At 43.1% G+C, this 22,518-nt stretch overlaps 1 protein-coding gene across 2 annotated transcripts in view; it reads left to right on the top strand.

The window, feature by feature from the left end:
- The window catches only part of CDK8 (cyclin dependent kinase 8), an 80,834-nt gene that overhangs the window by 889 nt on the left and 57,427 nt on the right, over nt 1–22,518 (top strand). For both annotated transcript variants that reach the window (XM_035542681.1, XM_035542680.2), the window contains exon 2: nt 18,079–18,154. In XM_035542681.1, the coding sequence (XP_035398574.1) occupies nt 18,079–18,154 (76 nt within the window). The remainder of the gene's footprint in view (nt 1–18,078; nt 18,155–22,518) is intronic.

The raw sequence follows: 22,518 nt of genomic DNA, 5'->3' as shown, positions 1-22,518 counted from the left end.
TAGCAGTGCTGGAGCCGTTGTCTGCAGAAGGTTTGCAGCGGGACCGGCTGCAGCTGATCTCATCTGCCTTGCCCGCGCTGGTATTAATCGTAGCGCAGTTATTTCGGCGTGAATTTTGCCTGCCGCTATGAGTCAGCTAACCACCACTGCTCGCACGTTTTGCCTCTGGATCCTTCAGGCTGTTTACAGGAGTCATTCTGAACTCGTCTGATTTCTAGTTCATTTCATTCGACAAAATTGTCAGTCTGCTTGGTGATGTTAGGGAGAGCGCGGTCAGAGTTGCTGGTGGTAGTGTTATTTCCGGAAATTACAGAAAATGGAATCGTGTGCTTGAAAAGGAGGATTAGTCGGAGGGGGATATGAAGCAGAATTTTCTGTTCTCCAAGTGCGTGTGATTTTTAGGTCCTCTCCCTTCAGGAGGGTGGGGGAATCACGGTACAGTGTTTAATACCGGTTTAACAGAAAACTGCTGAGCTGCAATTGTTGTCTCCTTTTTTTTTTTGTCTTACTGTTCCCTTAGTGCTTCCTTTCCTCTCCCTTTCCCTGGCACTTCTCATTTCTCTGCCGGATATCTGCAAACTCTTTCAAATACACCTTCAGACAATCTCTAAAGCATTTAAGATGTAAATATCTGCGGGTGTTTTTATAGCTTACGGTCTAGCTGCACGTAGGCGATGCTAAATTGTATGGCTGCAATTAGGCTTGAGGTAAAAGATTCCATTCTGATTCCCGTATCAAAAAGAGAGGAGTTGCAAAAGCAAATGGAGAACAGCAAGTCCATTTCCTGACACCCTGATAACGTGCATCTTAGAGCGGTGGGTGTGTGAAAGGTGGAGCGCAGCGCTTGTGTGGTGTTATCTGCCAGACGACACTGTCTGAATATCCCGCAAGTGTTTCGTGCTGCTGGAGGAATAAATAACCTCATCTGGTTGAGCTCGCGCAGCTCCAACTTTCTTCATGCGTTAAGCTGTTCGCTGTCTTTTGCTTGAACGTGCACCTTTTTTCCCTGTAAAGATATGCGTTTGCCTTAAACTGCATTGTATAATTCTCCAACTTATTTAAAATAACACAAGTTCAGTGTCTATTAAAATGCATCACGCGTTTTAGGGTGCTTTGAAGAAGGCGTACCGCAGGACTGCAGATGTTTTCTTGGGATTACTGAGGCTGCTCCTTCTTAAGTGACGTACTCTACGTGCGGATGGCTCACGATTAGGACGGTTACAGAAGAGAGCTGTGTTTTAATAGCACAGCTTGTGTGAATCTGTGTTCAGAAGCTCTTGGTGATGAAAACGCAGCTTACAGGTAGTAGGAGCCGGTGCCTTCAGCGCGGCAGCGTCTTCGCCTCTTGTTGATTGCCTTTGCAGCCGCCTCTGAGGTGGAACGCGGCGGTTCAAAACTAGCTAGGAGCTACGTGTCCCAGCCCATGGAAGGTAACTGGATGCCCTCAGAACTACGGGGGGGGCCTTCTGGGGGACAGGCGGGCAGCCACCTTATCTTCAGGTGGTGAGAAGGTTTTTAAAAGGAGCAGAGAGGCCGCCTGGCCTTGGGTGACCCGACGAGGGCATAGCCCGGCTTTCAGCCCCGCTCTGGCACGACAGCTGCTGCAGCCGTGCCGCGCCCTTTGCCACGAAGCAGGGCTTTGGGCCGGGCTTCTTGTGTTGAGAACATCCAAAAGGGAATCGCCGGGCGCAGTTCCACGGGTGTTTCTCGGGTATTCGGTGCCCAAACCTGAACCTGCCGGCCGTCAGGTCGGTGAGCACCGATCGAAGTGTTACAGCTCAGCACCGCGCGGTGCACTGCCTGTGGCAAAACTGCGTGTGGTTCTCCGGTTCTCACTTGGATTCCTTCTGTTGTGAAGTTTGTAGTCTCTGTGGCTGAAGAGAACCTTCCTGGCTTTGTGGTGAGCGGCGCTGCCTCTCCCATCGGTGCAGGACCTGCAGCAGGCTCCGAGCCGAGCGAGGATCGTGTTAGAGCAGCAAGGTACAGGAGAAGGCATCAGCCTTGGGATCAAGAAAGCGATCCTCTCGTTGCTGGTGGCACTAGGACAGTTAGTTCACTTTTTATTGCCTAGAGAATTCCAGTTACTTCCTGCGTAAAAATCTGCTTTGTGTGCCGCCTGGGCGCTCGGAAGTGTTGCTCAACCCAGGTTATAAAGCTACCCGTTTGTCTTACGCAGGAATAGAAAAATATGCCAGCATTTTTAAAGCTTGTTGGACCGTCACTGAGACGTGAAGGGGTTTGTTTCTTTAATTGACTGGATCAGACTCCTTCAGAGCTCATCAGGAATTGACTCCCAGGTATTTGCTTCGGCGCACTGAAGCGCTGGGACGCTAGAGGGCTTGCAGTGGGAGCGCGGGCGTCCTCCGTGTTCCAGCACCCGAGGCGGGCACTTTGCTGCGCTGTCAGCCTGCGCTTTCTGCGCCGGTGGTAGCGCGCTAATACCGAAGTGGTGTCTCGTTTTAGTGGGATTGGTCTTGCACTGTATTTTTATTTGCTTCCCCTTCAGTTTTCAGCACGCAGCTACAGTCTGAAGTCCGTGCTGTCGAGCAGGGATGCCTGTTTCGGTGGCGATTTGAAGCATTGCCAAATATTCACTTTTCCTGTTTATCGGCTGTGGTTTGGATGAGAGTAAGAAGCTATCGAATGTCACTCTTAGGCAATGTCTAGCTCTTTAATTACAACAGCAAGAAAATGATATAATTGAAGATCTCAAACTGGAGTGGCATCCCCCAGTGCGTTATTGGAAGCTGGTCTTCCTCTCTGGGAGAGACACGCGTGGGTGATGCTCCGGGTGGGGAACCCACGGCAAGTGAGCTTGTGCTCCCCGGCTTCTCTTTGATGTAGGTCCCCAACAGGAGCACAGCTGGTGACTTTTGAAACTAAATTTCATTTCAGCTCTTCTGGTTCTCTGTTGGAAGTATTGCTGTAGATGGAGGGCTCTCCCCCATCATGGGGAAATCATCGACATCATCCCCCATGGTGTAGGTCGTCTCATTTGGGTGTACTGACACGTTGTAATTGGAACTATGAAAATACGCGTACGTAGTGGGCTCTTCCGTGCCCCTCTGAGACAATCACATTCTTATCCACTTTTTCTCCGCCTTTTTATTCCCCTTGAAAGGGTCTGCGTAAGTTGTGTAAGAAACAGTGTTGGAAAAACGAGGGGTATCCAGTAAACTACTGGTTTGTTCCACCTTTAATATGGTATGTGGTAACTTACCTACCTGGAAAAGGATATTGCACGAATATTGTCCGTCTCCAAAAGAGACTTTGTGTATGTGGGGAAAAGGCAGAACATGGCTAAGTTGTATAAAATAACAAACAATTTGGGTAAGAGGTGGTGATGCTCGTCTTGTTTGATAGAATTTGAACCATTTTTTTCTGAACAGGGAAAAAAAAAAGGTGTTTTAACACATCATAGACGAACTGTGCAACCTGTTGTCAAAGGGAAAATGCGGAGGAGTTGAGAGCCTTTGTTTGCTTGAGGGGTTTTGCTTTCAGGAACTCTTGGCCCCTCGTAAGGCTGACACCAGCTGAGTTTAAGCATGTTCCTGGTTGTATTCACCGGTATGTATTGATTGAGTTATTATCACAACTGATTCTTAGCGAGAGGAACGAGGAGTTTGGGAGTGCAACAAGTGGAGGCCGTTGGGGCCAGTGAGAAAATTGTACTTAGAAGAAGCGTAGTAACGGGTCTAGGCGTAGAGCTCCTCGCTCATCCCCGCGTTGAGCCTCTACAGGAGTCACGCCGTGAAGTTCATACCCCCTAGTTTTTGGTATAACCTGCCAAACAGCGCGTCTTCTGCTCGATGGACATCGTTTTTTGTTCGTTGCTGTAGCCGCGTGCTGCTGTGTGCCGGTTGCAGCTCCCTGCGGTGAGAGCCGCAGTCGGCACGCGGGCGCCTGGCTGCTGCCTCCGCCAGCAGTAGGGTGGAAGCTGGGAGAGCCGCAGGGTGGTGGTGCCGCTGTGACGTGTCCGCGGTACCTTGTTAGAGCGTGTGCCCCGAGTCTCTTCTGGATCCGTCACCAAAGTAGTTCGAAAGCTCCTAATTAACCTCTATCTGCATAATGAGACGCGCGCGCTGTGCCGCGCGATGTCTCGGGCTCCTTAATTTTTCAGATCTGTATCTGCTTTTTCCTGGATTAGAAATAAGAATAATACAGAATGTAAATAACGTGGCCACGTACTGCTGCGCTTGGCTTCTTAGGAGGGAATGGAAGACAGTTGTTGAGCGTGCTGGTTATGGAGGAGATGCATGTCACTGGAGGAGGATGCTCTTGGTGAAATGACAACGAGGCGGTGTGCTCGCTCTAGCTCTTGCTCTTTGATTCTCATGTTTTGAGACTCTTCGAAGTTTAAAAAAAAATAAATTAAAAACCACAAAACAACTGAGATCCTTTATTACCCGATATCTGAGGAGCTCTAATACGGGGGCTGTAAGACAGGAATAAAAATGAGACTTGAGCCCCCAGGAAAGTCTCCAATCAGTTACCCGTCGAGCAACATCTCAGGTTCTCCCTCAGGGAATGAATGGGGAGGGAGAGGTGGGTCAGGAATCTGGGTCCCAGAGGCCTGTGGGAGCGGGAGGACAAATCCTGCAGCTCGTTCCCAGCTGCTGGGTTCTGGGAAGCCCAGTAGGAGTTATGGAAAACCCCAGGAACAAAGCAAGCGCGTTGTAAGTAGGCACAGCGCAGGTAATTCACCGAGCAGCAACACTTCTGTAGCAAACAGGCTGAAAGCAGACCTTGAGAAAGCGTTTCCTGATATCTGATCGAGTTTAGTAACAGTAAAAGGGCCTGCCTTCCTTTTAAGGGGGACTGTGGCGAGCCTTTCTTGCTTCTGCAGGAGCTTTGCTGGCCGGGGCAGGTTCTAAAAGACCGACCTAGAGTGGATGAATATCCGGCTGCATTACTTTGCTTTTTTTAACCAGTGCAGCTTGTGGTCGCTGGTGCCTGCGATAACCGCTCTGCGGAAAATACAGCTCTCAAACCAAGATCAAGCCCGACCACACAAAGGGTCCTGGTACGTCAGCCTCATTCAGAACCCTCATTTTGAAACTAAGCGATCTTAGGAAGATTGTGTGAAGTCGATATGTAATTGGCTGTTGGAAATAGTAAGGGAGCAGCTTGGTAATGTTATAAAATACTCCAAGTTGTGGACTCTGATTTTATGTAGATGGTGTGAATCAGTTCACTTTGCTCTGTTAAATGAAGTCGTGGAAATGCTCTTGAAGGTTCAATGCAGACAATTTATCTGAGTTTGTTTAAATAAGGTAATGACGCTGAGGCAGGAGCATGAAGATCCTTGTCTCTGCTGCGAATAAAAGCCTTTATTCCTTTCTGGTTCCCTTCCACTGTAAAGCAGTCTTGGGTGTGGAGTAGAGAAGCCCATTTCGTGTGAATGGATGGGAGAAAGGTTTCAGTTGCAGGCTTCATCCCACCGCGCTCTAACCCGCAGCCCTGTCCCCCTGCCACCCCCACCTTTTCTTGCCATGCTGGGCGAGCGGTGCTGCGTGTTTCTGCTCCTTACAGGCTGAAAGCCTTTCCGAAGGGGCTGTGTCGTGGCTGGCTAGCCTGCTGCTCGCTCGCCTCTCCGCAGAGGCTCAACAAATGGTTTCTGAGACCTTGTCAAGCCCCCGTAATGGCACGCTTGGGATTACAGAGCAGCTTTACTCATAGCTGCGCTTTTTTTGGTGGCGCTAAGCCACTTCTGAACCAATTACTAACTTTTGTGTATCGTAGGCTTCCCATTTAATAAATATATATTAATTTTGTGCAGAAACAAATCTGAACTCCATAGCAATTGGTATAGGAAAGGTACTGGACGGGCAACCTAACACCTGGAGAATTCTGCTGATGTGCCCTGTTGCATCTGCTTTGTGTATCCTAGTGAAAGACTCGAACGTACGAAGATCAGGATGTCAAGGGACTATTTTTTAAGTAATACTTGCACAAGGAGAGGCTGCAGTTCAGGCAACGGTTTGCATTCAGCTGCCTTGTGACCACCGTCACTGTTAAGTGGTGGCATGGCAAAGCGTGCTGTGCTTAACTCAGAATTTGCAGGAGAAGAACTCCAAATCAGGATTAAAGCTGCAGAGATGTTCTATAAAGGACAAAATGTTCAAGAGAACACAGTGATTTTTCTCGAGTACAGCTGATAGCCTAAACATCCAAAATTCAAGTCAGGCTTGGAAAAAAACACGCGTGTTCTGCGAAGATGGAAGAACACAGCTAAAGGTCGCTGGCACAATCTGCCAGTTTTTCTGGGAGTGCTCCATTCTGTGTGCTTGTAACACCTTGTGTACAAGATGTTGACATTTGAATAAAGGACACTTGAGAATTGCAGTAAAAAAAAAAAAAGCCTCAATTCATTACTGTGTGTTTGAATAATATGTGCAACTGAGAGCTTGGCGTACAAAAGGCTCTGAATTGCAGTAAATCCCCTGATTTCCCCCTTGTGTTTCTGGCCTGGATGTGTTTCCTGAGAAAGTCACAACCTCGTCCTGTGAGGGAGGGTCCTTGCTGCAGGTGTACTTGCAATTACAGACACTGGATAATCCCCCAGTGAAGCCTCGGAAAATCAGGTTTCGTGACCTGCGTTGTTCTCACGGAACTACTGTGCAAGGTACGGAGCATGGGAAGAGCAAATGGAGCCAGCTCTGCCTGCCGGGGCTTCAGGACAGCAAGGCTGCAAATGTGTAACTTGAATCTTATCTAACTTTTTGTATTTCAGCTGTTTGGTGTGCTAAACTCTTTGCTTTTTGAGTGAATGTCAGCCCTGTTTAAGCAGGGTTGAACAAAACAACCCCTCATGAGGAGATGTGCTATCGCTGCCATTTGCTCTTATGTTCGTTCAGGTCTTTATAAGCTTCCAGGTGAGTTTTTACGACTGCCAGATGAGTGTCAGATAACCAAATACTCAACTCAGAAACAAAAAAGGACCTATCGCAACACCGAAACCTATATGGGTAGCAGCCCAGGCACGTGTAAGGGGGGAAAACTAGCATGTGGTCTGCGTTTCCTTTAGCCTGTGTGAGACCAGAGTGGCTGCAAAGCAGGAAATAGTCACGAATGGCTTGTGACCCTAATTTAGTTTAGGCAGATGGAGAGAAATACCAAGAAAAACTTTGGGCCGGTGAGTAATGAAACAGCCGGTCAGGGAGCACGCAGCAGGAGAACCAACTCACGACTTGGCCTGCAGTACGATGTGAGAGCAGATTCAGGCTATTGCCACTGAGGGCTGTGACAGACGTGTTTCGTATTTTGCTCCTGGAAGGATGCTGAATCTAAACGAGGTTAAGAAAGCCGTTGAAGTGCCACTTAACTTCGTGTATTTCTTTATTGGAAACGGGGTGGTGATGGGAGGATACAGCTCCTTGAAGCTGAAAGAGCTGAAAAGGTGAAATGTTGCAAGCTGCTTGGGGACAGTTTTTGAAGCTCACTGGGCTCTCAGTGGGTGCGTATTGCTCATGAAGATGTTGTACCAGCAATTAAAGTACCTGGCATGGCCAAATTAAAAAAATAAATCTTCTGTAAATGATGAATATTGAGAAGAATGAAAGTAATGGTGGGCTAAGTATAAAAACATAGTGCAATAGCCACCTGGCAGCCCCCCTCCCCTCTCCCATAACCCCTCAAAGCCACACACAAGCCCAAATCCCAGTCTTGAAAAACTACTTGAAGGGCATGGCATTCTTCTCCCATTTTTCTCCTCCCTTTTCTGATACATCTGTTGTATGATACAGTCTGCAGGACCAGGGGATCACTGAGTTATAAGAGGAGTGTCTTGAGAAGGTGAAATGACAGCAGGAAACGAGCTTTGTTTTTGTCAGTGCTTTATGAGAGAACTTAAAGAAGTTAAGGTAAGGAATGCACCAGACCTCGAATGGTAGTGTTTGGAGAAGGGGCTGCTTGAGCAAACTGAAATGAGCAGTCACAAGTCAAGATGAGGCATGTTCACACACGTGAAGGAGCTCAGAAATGAAATAAGCAGATAATTAGCTGGGAAGTATAACTTAGTGTTTTAACTTGAGCCATAGAAAACTGGAAAAGGGCAATGGTGACATCTTTTTAAAAGGAGCCAGTGCAATAGTGGAAAATACTTGCTGGCAAGGTGGACCAGCAGCAGAGATAGCAGAGACGTGAAAGGTTCTGAGGTGAGGAGATGACAGCTTTAGAGAAGGAGAGGCGAAGGCAATGCAGTTGATGGAAAGGGACCTTATTAAACACCTTGTGGAAATCCAGGAAGATTCCCAAGGCTAACTAAAACTAAACTTCCAAAAACTAACGATAAGCACCTTCTCTGGATAGAGAAACCAGTTGAAGTTTAGGAATTAATGGGGCTGTTAGTAGCATCTCTTAGAAACTGAGCTGCTCAGAAGTTTTTAGGTTGTTTGGAAATCCCTTGTCATGAATAGCTGGGTGACAGCTTGGCTGGTGATGGCTATTTGGGATGGTAAAGGGAGGGGCTGGTTGTGGAGGCTTGGGGAAGGACTTTGTGATGGTAAGAGCCAGTAATAAATGACTTGCTGGTGTGAACTGATGTACGTGCGAAAATGGTTCTTGACTCGCACAGCACCGGCCTCTGATTTTATTATTCCTTAAGAGGTTTTTTGGGGTTTGTAATGATAGTTTTGTGGAAGTGCCAGCGCAGTGCAAGTAGTTGTTAAAAAGCAGAGAGTCACAGGACTTATTGGCAGTGGAATGGAGAACAAAACGTCACGGTTACTGTAAATCCTATTTTCAGTATTGTAGGCAGCAACTTCGGCTTTCTCGAGTGCTACAGATACCGAGGTGACTTCAGAGCGGTCAGAGAGAAGAAAGGGTAAATGAAGTCCAGCAATATTTTCCTTTAAAAAGAATAGATTGGTACCTCGTGTATTGCTTTACATAAAAGCAGAGTTGAAACTGTTGTGTGTTTTAATAAAGCAGCACGGAGTTTTTAGTCAGGAGCGAGGTACTGTTGCTTGCCCTTCGGTGTACGATTTCTCCAAGTGCTGCAGCTGGTAACTAGCCTTGTCAGAGAAGCAAGCCTTGTAATTGTGCTCTTTTAAAACTTAGATTTTAGGCTGGCTGAGAAATGGTAATTTTGTGGAAGAAAGGAGGAGAAGGTCCTTAACTGGATCCCCGGCACCGTGGCCTCTTCAGGTACTCTGTGCTGGAGCTGATTGCAGGGATAGGTGGAAGGCTGTGGTTTGTAGTGGTTTTTTTGCCTTGGTTTTTTGCACGTTAGCCAACTGTGCTCACTGTGGTTTAACCAATTTGAGAAAGAGGAAAGTAGGGAGAGAGGTAACTTGCTCTTCTGTGCCATCTCTGCCTCTCCTCATCCATCCTCTCCTTGTCTTTTGCTCTTACCACGTACTTTGTTGCTGGCTTGGGTACTTGTTATACCCTACTGTAGACAAACAGAATTTGTTATTCCAGGGAGTAACGATAGCTTGTTGCTGGTTGCAGGGGATGAATCCCCTTGGAGGAGTGTGGCACAGACTAGAGCTGTCCTAAGGGAGGGATTTTGTGGCTAGGAGCAGGAAGGGAGGGATGTCAAGGCAAGGCTTTTCTTTTGACAGCAGCAAATTCTTGGGTCGGAAGAGCCCCATGTGTAGTGTATCCTTGAATCGATTCCTCTGCTTTGAACTTCTTGCCAAACTACATGTTGTGGCAAAAGTTTTTAATTTAAAAGAACACAAAGAACAAAAGGAATGAAGTGAATTAGTAATTGCCATTCACCACACAGTATTAGCTGTCTCTCCGAAGTGTTATTTATTGTCTTGCTGCGGATGGGTTTTCCTCCAGCTGTGGGCAGTGACCTTTTCTTTATCCACAAAAAGGTCTGATTACTGGGGGATTTGTTTTGAAATAGAAAATAGTCTCTGCATAAGCCTTTCTCTCTGATAAAAATGATGATGCTGTTCTGGCATATCAGTCATGCCATGTTCTGGAAGTATTTTGGTGCTGGAAGAAGTGCAGATGCCTGAGTTAGAGCTCCACTTGAGAAATTTACTGCTGCTAGAGCGTCTTACCCTGCAATGTTTTCTTTGTGCTAACGTTTTGGTGAGTAATATGGCTTTTTCACGTGACGTGCTGCAAATTTACTTGTGAATCCCTGAGATGTGCTTCAGTCACAAGCTGTGTTCCTTGTATTCTTTATTCTTTTGTCAAGGTTTCTTTATCTTTTTCTTCAAGCACGCTCCATATAAAAATTGCATAGTGTGTGCAAGATTGAGTCACACTGATAGACTTCTTTCAGGATAAAATGTGTGTTTCTGGGGTGGAAGGCTGATACCAAAAAGAAAGGAATGCGCAGATCGACTTTTTTTCTCCCTACCTTTGAATATGCTGTTTTACCTGTTTGCATTTATTGTGAATCATGTATGTTTCTTAAAGAAAAAAAAAGGCAGGGTTTTGAAACATTACCATAGAAACGCATCTTTAATTTTTCACTTTGCTAGGTTCTTTAGTATTTAAATTTAAGTGATTTTTCATTTAGTCCTTAAAATTTAATTAAACTAGAAATTATAGACAATCTACGTCTAGCATTAAGATAGCAATATATGCATGTTGACTCTCTGAATCAAAAATAAGGAAAAGGAAAAACTGTGAAATTAAGATTTAAATATGATACTTCTGTCACTAGTTTCTGAGCTTTGAAATGTATTTAAAGGTAACAATATGTTTATCCAAACACTTTCTAACTCTTCAAAACTTAGTGTGTTCATATAGCACACTGATTGAAACTTGGAGTAAATGATACTGAGTAAAAATACTGATTACGGAGCAGTTGTTCTGGATTGTATGGAAGGTCTGTCCAACTGTCTTTGGCGTTATCTAGCAGACGTTTAGGAAGTAAAGACTCGGGCGAGCATGTAGTGGTGATTTTCTAATAACGTGTTCCTGATCCGTCGGATATCTAGAGCAATTGTGCTATGGTGAAATTAAAATGTGGGGGCCTGCGTTTCCACTGTGTTACGAGAACAAATATGAACAAAGGAAAAAGAACCTCAGGCAATAAGGGATGCGATCCTTTTTTGTGTTGAGCTGATTTTATTCTGTTGAGTCTGTCATACCTCTGTGTCACCAGCCAAATGTAGCTGGTCTCCCTGGTGGTACTTACATACCTACGGCATTTGAGAGCTCTTGCATGCCAGCAACACCTAGGGAAAGTGAAGGCATGCACCTGGAAATCCATTGTAGATGAGAGGGGATGTGCAGGTGCTGTGGTCTTGTAGGTCTAGACCAGAACTGAATCTTGAGGTGTTTGGCGGTGGAACCAAGCCAGGTGAATCTGCAGAGTACAGGTGCTGATGATGCTGGCAGCTGCCACGTTACAATGGGTGTGAGGTGCTGCTTTTAGTGGTGAGCACAAGTAAATATCAGATCTTAATGTCTTGTGAACTGAATTTATCTTTGTCTGTAGATTAACGAGTAGGAACCGTTCTTTATTCTCTTTACCTGTACCTGGAAAGTCTTCAGCAGAAACTTTGTAGAGGAGCCATGGAAAGTTGTCAGCTACTCTTTTGAGCTGAAATCCTTTGCAAAGTAGCTTTTTTTGATTTGGTTTGCATTATTATCCTTTATCATTTATTAATATGTAAGAGGCTTTCATAACAGAATCTGTTTATCTGATTTTTGACAGATATTTTCTGTGCCAGGAGCAAGCAAGAACCTACGATGGGATAAACTTTAAGCTGGCTGAAAGTACATTTAAATACTCTGGGCTGGAATAAATCTGAACTTCCCAACGCAGCCAGGCTTTGGCTGTGTGGCTGAAAGTTTGTAATGCAGAAGATAGCGTTGACTTGTTTTCTGTAAGTTTAGTATGTGCTATTAAGACTATTCTATTTTTCAAAATGTTTTTAAATTAAGTCAAATGAAGAACCAGTAATTTAACCTAATATTTATCTTCTGGTCTTGCTTTATCCAACTTGTTTTAGGTAATATAATTGAAATGTTTTCAATTTTTTTCCTGCTCTTGAAACAACAAAAAACAAGTGTCCCTTAGAAAATTAAGTCTTTTTAGAATACTTTCATTTTGGAATGATATATGTAGAGAGAATCAGTAAAAGAAAAATCACTTTGAAGTGACCCTCAGACAGCTCGAAGTGAATGATAAAGTTGCAGTTGATTTTGTTGCCCAATTTTGAAGTCGACTTTAGCAACATTGAACTTTTTTCCACTAAATAAATTGTTTCTGCAGTACATATAGCGCCCAGCTGTGGCTTTCTGCGGGGTTGAATGCACAGCCTCATGCTGCCTTGGAAGGCACGTCGGGGTTAGCAGATGTACCACGCTCATCCTGCCTGTGGATGAAGCAGCTCTGCCTCCGCTGTGTTTGCTTGCTCTCTTCCCTTAGACAACCTCATTGCTCATCTGAGCATTCAGCGGTGCCTTTCAGCTCTAATGGGTCAGAAAACATACAAAATAATACCTGTAAACAGTTTGCCACACTCTGAATAAGCCCATCTCCAGCTGAATCCTGGCTCCAGCACAAAGGACAGGAGTGCATGCGTGGGGCTGAAGGTGGGATTCCTCCAGCAGCAAACCCCTGACTCGCATCAGGCTGTTGTGTGAACCTTTGCTGTGAGCTTTCAGTCCTTGCTGTAATGTAATTTTAAAACACTTAAATGTATGAAATGCAATAGGTTTTGTGAAAATGGGATTACAGGCAGGTGAAGTGGTTATCATTGCATCACCGTTAGTTCAGGCTTTTTATTTTTTAGAGAATCAAGATTTTTCTCAAGTTTCTCTGAAGGTACAGGATCATCAATCAGCCTTGCTGTATGCACTAATTTGACAAAAGTTTGGACTCGGAATGTGCTTTCTGGCAAGTCAGGTGCCCATGATGTAGTTTCCCAAACTTTGTACCACTTGCTTTGTACCAAGCACATAATACTAATATTTTTCTATATGGTTTATGTCCTGCTGATGCCCATCATCTGCATTACTTGATTGTTGGCCTGTGTCCTTACAGACCTGTTGTGTCTAACACTGCCTAAAGAGCAGACGCTTGTTCTGCATGCTTACACCCGTTGAGCTTGGTACATTCTCCTGAACTTGTTTCAGTCTGTTGGATCATAAATATGAGCAGACTTACTTTGGTCCTCAGTTATTGAGGCTGTTTGCCTTGGATGTGCTCGAGTAAGTCTATTTCTAGAATGCCCTGACCTTGTCAGTGCGCAGTGGTCTTTGGGGATGTAAGTCGACTTCCCTGAGGGGTGAAAGGGTTTTGTTTGGTCTCTGGTTCTGTGTGTAAGCTCAAAGCACACCAGTAAGTTTGTGGAGTCTAAGTCCAAGCCCCTGGATTCCAGTAGGTAAAATGGCAAGGCTACTCGGTGCCGTAAATGTGACGTCGGAAGGGGAAAAAGGTAATTCTGTTCTTTCCAAGTAATCATTTGAAAGGGCAGGCCAGTACCTGTGTCTTTCTGGGCTTTCTAGAAAGCATGGCATTATTTTGGTGCCTTACTTGTGTATACAGCAGTTCTTCTGGTGTTTAGTATAAATGTGTAAATCTTTCAGCTTCAAAGATTTAATCCATGTTACTTCTTCACTGGATGTCATACATGCTAGGCTGATTTTCACATCAAATGAAAACAATAACAAAGCCCACCACCACTGCTGTGACTTGGGGGAAGAAGCAGGGAATGATTCCACAAAGTGAAAATGCCAAAAAAGTGTTGTGAACATTAGTTCTCTATTATAAGTGGTTCATTTTCATCTTTTGACCTACAGCTGTGTGTTTGGCTAAGTTCTTCATCCCATCTCAAATCTACGAATGCAGTAAGGCCATAACTTTTACGAAACTAAACAGAGTAAATATTTCTTCTCCTCCTCCCTTAACTTGAATACTACAGTTTGATTCCATGTTATCTTTTCTTATTTGTAGTTTAAATTTAATCTTTGCTGTTAATGCAATTCTGATGTTTATAGGTATAATAAAATCCCTCACTTATCCACATCCTTTTTTGAAGTTCCAGTAGGTAGTGGAGCATTAAATATTTCTTGCCTTTCTTCCTAGCAAATATGAAAGCTCCTGTTCGTATTTTGCTGTTAACAGCGAGGATGGTTGTGCTGTTTAGGGGTCAGCGTTGCTTGGTGTTCACCTGGGTGAGTTGGTTAAAGCTAAGATGTTTTGTAGCGCAAATTCATGTTCACCTAGTAAAGTCCAAGGTGCTGTATTTAAGGCATTCAGAGAATTTTGGATTAATGCTGCTGAGGCTGAATCACTCTAACAGTACTATGACAGCTGGACTTACTCAGGGTGTTTCACTTCTATGACTAGTGATGTTAATGGAATTCTCAATGGTAGAATTAAAAAAAAAATCGTTTTGTTAGCATGCTTGCCTTTTAATTATCGGGATTTTCATATTCTTTAGGGAATACGAACCATAAAGAATTAACAGGTTCATTAGTTTTCCACAGAATAGATGCTGCATTTATCGTTCCCTGTGGTAGCTTTAAGGCGGTAGAAGCTGTTTCCCTCAGATATTTGTCAGGTTTTACATTTCCTTGTTTTTAAAGAAAAATTGTTCCTAAGTTTTTACCAGTTAATTTCGTATTTGAGATTTCAAACCGTAATGCAAACTTGGATTAATGACCATTGATTTTCAGGCTTCTTGTCTTCATTCTGCTGTTTTACAGCTTCACCAGCCTTTCTATGCATGCTGGTAGGTAGAGCATCTGCCAAAGTTACTTAGCATCTTATTATTAGGCAACTGAGGAAGTGGACAGGTTTTCCCAACAGGATCTTTCTGTTAAAAAGAAGAAATTCACAGTTTAATTATAATTCAAGTCTTCCTGGGCCCTTAAAATGCAAGCTGCTAAATAGCCTATGCTGTTGTTTAGTTAGCTCTGGAAGATGTTTATAAATATATATATATATATTTTTTCTGTTTCCTGCCTTGTCACTCTGAACATATCTTAATTTTCAAAGAATGCAATTGTCCATAGCCAAAACCACGCAGAGGCCTTTTGGGCTGTGTTATGATAAAAACAGACTATGGTCAATATATTTTGGAAGTTGTCTAAAACAAGACTTACCGCTTTGACCTTTCCTTTGACTTCTGTAAATTCTCATCCCTCCGTTGAAAAACTATTCCCCCAATTCCCATGGCTCCAAGGAATTATAGTAAGTTTATGTAAATAAAACTTAGCTTGCTTTAACAGAATTTGGGGGTTTGTCCTTGGATGAATGGAATAGCTGATACTGATGGTGCAATGGGTAACTGTAGCAGGTCGCTGGTCTCAGCGTATACCACATGTTAGAGGATTAAGGGTTGGTTGATTGTTTTGTAGCTCAACTACACGTGCATCATCTAGAGAACTCAAGTCCTAAGTCTTTCGTTATTTTTTCAGGTTGTGGAGGAGAGTGCGGTGATTAAAATGTGCCTTACCCCTAAACTTCAGTTCCTTTTTTTTTATCCCATGGTTATGTTTCCTCTACAACGGTCGAGTAGGTGGAGAACAGGGCAGAGACTGCTTGCTGTGAGTACAGGAGCGCAGCAACCTGGCAAGTGGGAAGAGCAAATTAGCAAGTGGTTAACTCCACGCAGCCATGGGTGGCTGTCAGGGTAGAGCATGGCTGGACGCAGGGTCTCTGGATCTCAGATCTGTAGCTGCCTTTCAATGTGAGGGGTTAATTTTCCTCACAGACTTCTTTCATCCAGTGTGAGGATTCTCTGGTAAGGAGAAAAGTGGTTTGTTCTTAACCCCCCTGTCAAATTTCAGTGTTGAAGTGATGGTTGTAAAAGACTCAACATGCACAAATGAGTGTTTTCTTCCAGTTTTGTTCTAGGAAACAGCTGAAGTATTTTTTTCTAAGAATTCCCAGAGAAAGTCTGCCATCTGCTATGGAAAATTTGAATCCAAACTTCTAATTTGGCAAAAATTGTATCGGCTAAAAATAGAATTTTACAATCGTAAATGGGAGGCAGCCTTAACTGTAGTCACTGTTACCTGAAATGGTCGTAATGATGCCAGTTGTATGACAGCACTTCTTCCTGTACTGAGTTCTTCAAACCCCACAAAAGCAAAACAGGCAAGCAAGCAGGTCACTGAGTAACCTCTGGTCACACCAGTTTTGCTCCACGTTCTGACTCTGGTAGTGCTCGTACTAGTAGCAGTGGCATGGCAGCACTTCTCATGGCGTGGGGATCTCAAATACCTTGAAAACTGAGTGTATAAACAAATGGGGCAATGAGAATAACCTCTTGTCCAACCCGTTTTGCGTCATATTTGTGTCTGATAACTGTTGTGAGCTGTTGCCAGCGAAGGGAGATCGAAAAGGACAGGGAAATTTTGCCAGCTAAAAAAATTTTTACCTTCCACCACCAGTGTAGAAAACCTGTGCTGGAGAGCAGGTTGAGGTTGTTATGTTCAGTAGCTGCTCGTGGTCTGTAAATCACCAATCTACCATAAATGTGTGTAACTACAAGTCCACGTATGCTTTTGATCCCTATAACGGTGTCATCATTAGGTACAGTTCAATCATGTGCTTAATAACAACTTCTTGTTCTCAGGCTTCATGCAGCTAGTTTTCCTGGCAGGTGAGAAATAGGGAATTATTCCCTACTCACACCTTCTTTGGTCATGTATGAATGAGTTTGTGCTCAGTATTGGCTCTATTTCTTTTCCGTATTAAGACTTTTTAAGTTTTATTTTTATTAATGGAAGCTTTTTAATGTCTTCTGTCTTTGTCCTCCTTACTCTTTTTTTTTCCTGTTTGTTTCAGATCTTGTCTTCCTCCCCCCTAGATTTTATCTTGCTGATTCCATGTAATTGCCCTCTTACCGAAATCTGCTCTCGCCCACTCGCAGTTTCATTCCACTTTTCCTCCCCATTAGCTGTGTTTGTATTTTGCCCGTTAATCTCCTACTTCTTCCTCTCTTCTGTTTGGAACGGTTATTGCTAGCAGTGGGTTGTCTTTGAACCCCATGAAAAATCTCTTGGACGGGACCTGATAATTTGAGGGATTAAATATGTAGTGATGAATAGGGGAGAGCGTTTCATGTCGCAATTCAAAGCCTTACAAATGTTTAGAGAGAGCTGGAGTAAACAAGTGCATGTGCTTTAAATGCTTAACCCTGGGGCTTTTTTCTTTTGGGTGTTTGTGTTCTCTGTTTTTGCAGGGATTTTCCTTGCAGCTATGAAGCTGGAAGCAGGATTCCTTAAAAATTAATAAGGGTTCTTATATATCCCAAACATTTGGGTCTGTATGTGTGCTCCAAGTATTGAAGGCAATGCTGTTAAGTGCTGCGTCCTTCAGGAGTGCTGGGGATGCCTGCCCAAAAAGCAGAAGGACAAGCACCTTGCGTCTTAAGTTAGAGAGAGATGTTTGAGGATGGCAAAGAGGAAGGGTTTAGTGTCGTCTCTTGCTTCAGTGTCTCTTCTTGACTTTGCTGCTGGAAGCCAGAATAACTAACAGGCTTGCATTTTAAATAAATGAATGCAAGGTATAAGCAGGTTAAAGTACAAGAGGTTTTGGGTTTTAAGTGTTACATGTTATTGAAGCTGAGAAACATTTCTCTAGATACTTTGATTTGCATGAGTACCTTGTTATTCATCTTGGTGGTTTGGTTAGTTTGGTAGAGCCACAATTTTAGGACATTTTTTGTGATCTAGAGGAAAGAAAAGGTGCTACTATGACAGTGCTTTTGTGTTACTGAAGAGCTTGTTAAAATATGGGTAAGTTTTTTGCCTCATCCGAGTTCCACATTTATGGGAGATGTACCCCTAGCTAGACTTCGAGAAACTTTATTCTAGTATACACTAAATGTTTGTGCTGTTTTCTTCTTAGTAACACGAGAAAGGAATGGAAGAAATTGGTTATAACATCTAACATTATAACTTTTTAAAAAGTCAAAATCACTATTTTTAAGTAGTGAGAACGTGTTTATCTTTAGCAAGGTGGTGTGGTTAGCTTATGGCTTAGTGCTTAGCTTGTATCCAGACTTTAAATCAGTAAACAGTTGAAAGAAAATAAGGTGAAGGATATGAATTAGAAACTGTTTGCTGAATGGTGATGAAGAGCTCACTTTAAATTCACGGTGCAATTTTTTAAAAAAAACTTCTTTTCTTCTTTCACAGGAAAGATGATAAAGATTATGCTTTAAAGCAAATAGAAGGTACTGGAATTTCTATGTCTGCATGCAGAGAAATAGCAGTAAGTAACATAAGTTCTTTCTACTAGCAAACAGATTTATTAAAAGTGTTGATTTGAGTGCATGCTGTTTTTGTTGGCTGAATCACGTTACTCTACTATGGGTGCTATATTTTCATTATGGAGCTATAAAACAAGTACAAATGGCATGGAAGATTTTGCACCTGTTACACTTGCTATCTAAAATGACTGGTTTTAAGTTAGAATTTACTGCCTGCCTCAGCACAGATTAAATGCAGCAGTTTAAAAACATGATTAGAGTCAGTGGTTTGAATTACTTAATCTGACTTTTGCATTAGTGCTTCAGTTATTTTCCTAAAGAGGTTAATTCTTACCGGCTCAATGATTAAAACGTGTTGGGTTCTATTTAAATGAAGATTTCAAATCAAACAGGCATCATCATTGCCTCACGGGCTGTAATATACCCATGAATATTAGTCATAAGTTTTCCTAGATTATTCAGGTTTATATTTTTATATTTCATGTTGTTAGAAAAACATGAATAAGCAGCTGTGGTTTGTGACAAGTTTGCAGAGAAACTGAAACTCGATGGGTAAAGCCAGTATGTAGAAGGTTCTGGTTAACTACTGTATATTCTTATTTTGTGGCGGTGCTTGGGTTTATTTATCTTGAAATGTTTCAGCTGAAATTGATGAATTAGGAAAGGAAATAACCATAACTCATGTGTTTGAGTAAGTGTTTCAAACCCATAGTCTTGAAGGATTTAAAACTAGTAGATCTACTGCAATTTCATTTTTGATTGAAGAGCGTATCAGGATTTCAGACACTGTTGAATTCAAGTTGGCTTTGATTTCAAACAATTTAGTCCCTGAAATGAGTGAGGTGAAAAAATGAAATGAAACAATATTCTTCAGGAGAAGGTAATTTAGCAGTGTTTGAAAGCTGAGCCTTTTTGCCATGCTAGATAGACATCCACATGGAACTGAAGGAGCTGAAAACAGGGCCTTAAATTTGGAATATCCCAGCCATTTTGGCAGTAACTTTCCAAATATTGTGACTTCCTCAGGGTGAATGCTTTTGGAAAGTGTCAGCTACCATTTCAGAGGGATTCGCGAGAACATTTTATTTGTATTTTTTGCAGTGATTTCCCTGAAGAGTTTAAAAGAATTTATTCTACTTGAAGCTGGCAGGAGAAGCTTGTTAGGGAGGTGTCTCTCTTTGCTTTGGGAAAGATCCTTACTCAATTTGTATCTATTAAAAGAGAATTACTAATTTGGCTGACAGTCAGAAACGACTTGGCCTCTTTGCATAGCTTGAGGACTGCTGTGTAATCATAGCTCTAGGGCAGCAGGGTCCCCCGTAGTGATAAAAGAGGGCCAAGAAGCAGGGAAGCTTCCTCCTTGCTCTGAGCTGCTGCAGCTGTAGCATTGCACCCTTTGAAGAGAACAGCAGTACAACTCACAGCCCGTGGTGGGAGGGTGGTAGAAGTGAGAGAAGGGCAATGTTCTGAAAGCACCAAAGGCACAGTGAAGGTGGGCTGAGAGTGGAGTGGAGCCCAAAAGCAGGTGTAGAGAGAGAAAGTCGAAGTAGACTGCAACTGCTCTTGGCTTTGCTTCCAGTTTTGCTTCCAGGCTTCAGCTGCTGATGTGGCTGAGTTCTCCTGCAGTTAAATTACTAACCATGGATTTTAGTGTTTGATTTTTTTTCCTTACTGTTCTTGTGATGCTTTTTTTTTTGAAGGTAAGAAGGAATATTTCCCCCAAAATTCATTGTTCCTCTTGTTTTAATTCCACTAAATATATGTATTTTTTCCATTCCTGTGAATTAATATTGTGAAGAAAATCAGGAACTTCATATAGAGATGAGCCAATTAGCCAAGAGTAATACCTATATTGTTTATATTGATTATATGAGTAGCGTATATATGAAAATGCTACTGAGTTAATCGCCGTGTTGTACCGTAAAATGTAATCTGTACATTTAATTAATAAATTTAATAAATTTGTGTGGTAATACTTAAAATTCAAGACTGGATACCAGACTTTGTAACAATGTGGTCTAGAGTGTCCTGATGAGGCCTTTTTTTTTTTTTTTTTTTTTTTACATGTGTGGTGATATTGAGGAGAGGTAGATGACTTACATTGTGTGAGATGTATTGCTTTCAGTTTCTCTGGAGAGCTGAAGTTCTTGTATTTTAGCCAGATTTTCTGGCAAGAATGCAGTTTGATAAAAATCAAAGTGAAACTCTTGTTTTTACAGCTATACAATCTTGTCTTGTTTTATGATGACTATCTTCAGTTCAGGAATGTTGAGTAACCTATATGGTTAAAAATGCCCCTGACCTACTTTTCAGAGGCTGATAAGTGACAGTGTCAAATTTTCAGAAAAATAAAATAATTGAGCTACAGCAGTGAAAAGAGCTGTGAACCAGGGCAGTGACATGAGGTGAAATGGCTGACTTGGTTATGGGATGAGCTCAACCTCTACAGGTATATGAAGCTCTTGCATTTTAGTACTGGCTGCAGCCTGAGAATTTAGACCTTATGTTCATGAACCTGGCTCATTACTTATTCTGTTTAAATAAGAGGGTTTTTTAATGCTTTTACGTAAACTAGTTGTTAGATTTTTTTTCTGATTATGCTAATTGAGTGTCTTTAATGTTAAGGTAGTAGTAGTTCCATAGCCTTCCTTATCTTCCCCCATTCATCCACCATATTAAGCATTTGTGAATCCTGCCTCACCCAGAGACTTTTAGCTGAATGTTTGTCTGCTCTTGTTCTTTATAGAAGTGCATGCTGCCTGGGCTTCCTGATACCTTTTCTATGGCATGTGCCTTCACTTTCAAGAATTAAGTGGGCACTAAAAGCTGCATGCTCACCATACCAAGAGTTAGATTTGTGTTAGGTGGGACAGTAGAGGTTTAGCACGGTGAGATGTGTATAAAAATGCGTAGCACAAAAGCCCAATCCCTCAATTCTTAGGTCTGTGGTTTAATCACGAGGAAAAATGTTCTTCAAACCTATCTACCTGGTATAATATGGCAAATGTATGTCACAATTGACGAAGTAGGAGAATTTTTTGAGGCTGTAGCAAACTGGAGTAGTTAACCAGGCTTCATGTAGTTTCAAGCTTATGATTTTGGTTTGAGAAGTTTCCTGTGCAGGAGACCTAGGTTTTAAAGTAATCATAGAATGGCTTGGGTTGGAAGAGACAACTAGGTAATCTAACTCCAACCCCCTGCCATGGGCAGGGACACCTCCCACCACAGCAGGTTGCCCAAAGCCCCATCCAGCCTGGCCTTGAACACCTCCAGGGATGGGGCATCCACAGCTTCTCTGGGCAGCCTGTGCCAGGGCCTCACCACCCTCTGAGGGAAGAATCTCCTCCTAATGTCTAGTGTAAATCTATCCTCTTTTAGTTTAAGACCTCTCCCTTGTTGTATCGTTATCTACCTGAGTAAAGAACCCTTCTTCATCTTTTTTATAAGTCCCCTTTAAGCTTTAAGAACTGAAAGGTTGCAACAAGGTCTCCCCGGAGCCTTCTCTTCTGCAGGCTGAACATCCCCAGCTCTTTCAGCCTGTCCCCATAGGAGAGGTGCTCCAGCCCTCTGATCATTTTCATGGCCCTCCTCTGGACCCGCTCTAACAGCCCCACATCCTTCTTGTGCTGGGGGCCCCAGCCCTGGACGCAGCACTCCAGGTGGGGCCTCACAAGGGCAGAGCAGAGGGGCACAATCCCCTCCCTCCACCTGCTGCCCACCCCTCTGTTGGTGCAGCCCCGGACGCAGTTGGCCTTCTGGGCTGCAGGCACACGCTGCTGGCTTGTGTCGAGCCTTTCATCCTCAAATCAAATTACTTTCTGACACCTCTCTTATGGAGGTACGTGACCCATTCGGGATAAAGGATCACTTAGGATATTCACAGGACATTATGCACTGTCCAAACACATAACCTGTTACCAGTAAAGTGTGTTCGAGAGCTTTGATATTTACTATTTATTTTTTGTTGGTCAGCATTTTTAATTCCATTGTAGCAGGTTTGCAAATACTTCAGTTGCCTACACTTTCTTTGTGAGGTGTGAGTTTTTTCATCTTTTTGCAGGACTTGTTTTGCTTTTTTACCTCATGGTTTGGTTGATGGAAGTACTCCCAAAACGGTTGTTAGCATGTAAAAACACCATGTATCATATTTTTATATGATAATACTGGTTTATGACTTGGATCTGAAGAGGATATTTGTTTAGTGGCAGACTTTTCAGTGATAGGAGTGCTGAATGGGACAAAGCAGAGCTGGGGTGGAGGATGCTGTGCTCTTTCCTGATTGTCTGTTGTCCTTAGAGCACCGCAGCCAGCTTTTACAAGTTAGAACAGCCTCGAGACTGATGGATCTGGGACAGAAAATTACAGA

Source organism: Cygnus atratus, chromosome 1 (genome assembly GCF_013377495.2).
Source record: "Cygnus atratus isolate AKBS03 ecotype Queensland, Australia chromosome 1, CAtr_DNAZoo_HiC_assembly, whole genome shotgun sequence".
NCBI lineage: Eukaryota > Metazoa > Chordata > Aves > Anseriformes > Anatidae > Cygnus > Cygnus atratus.
Note: the sequence above shows the minus strand (reverse complement) of the source record. Positions and strands in the feature narration are given on the sequence as shown.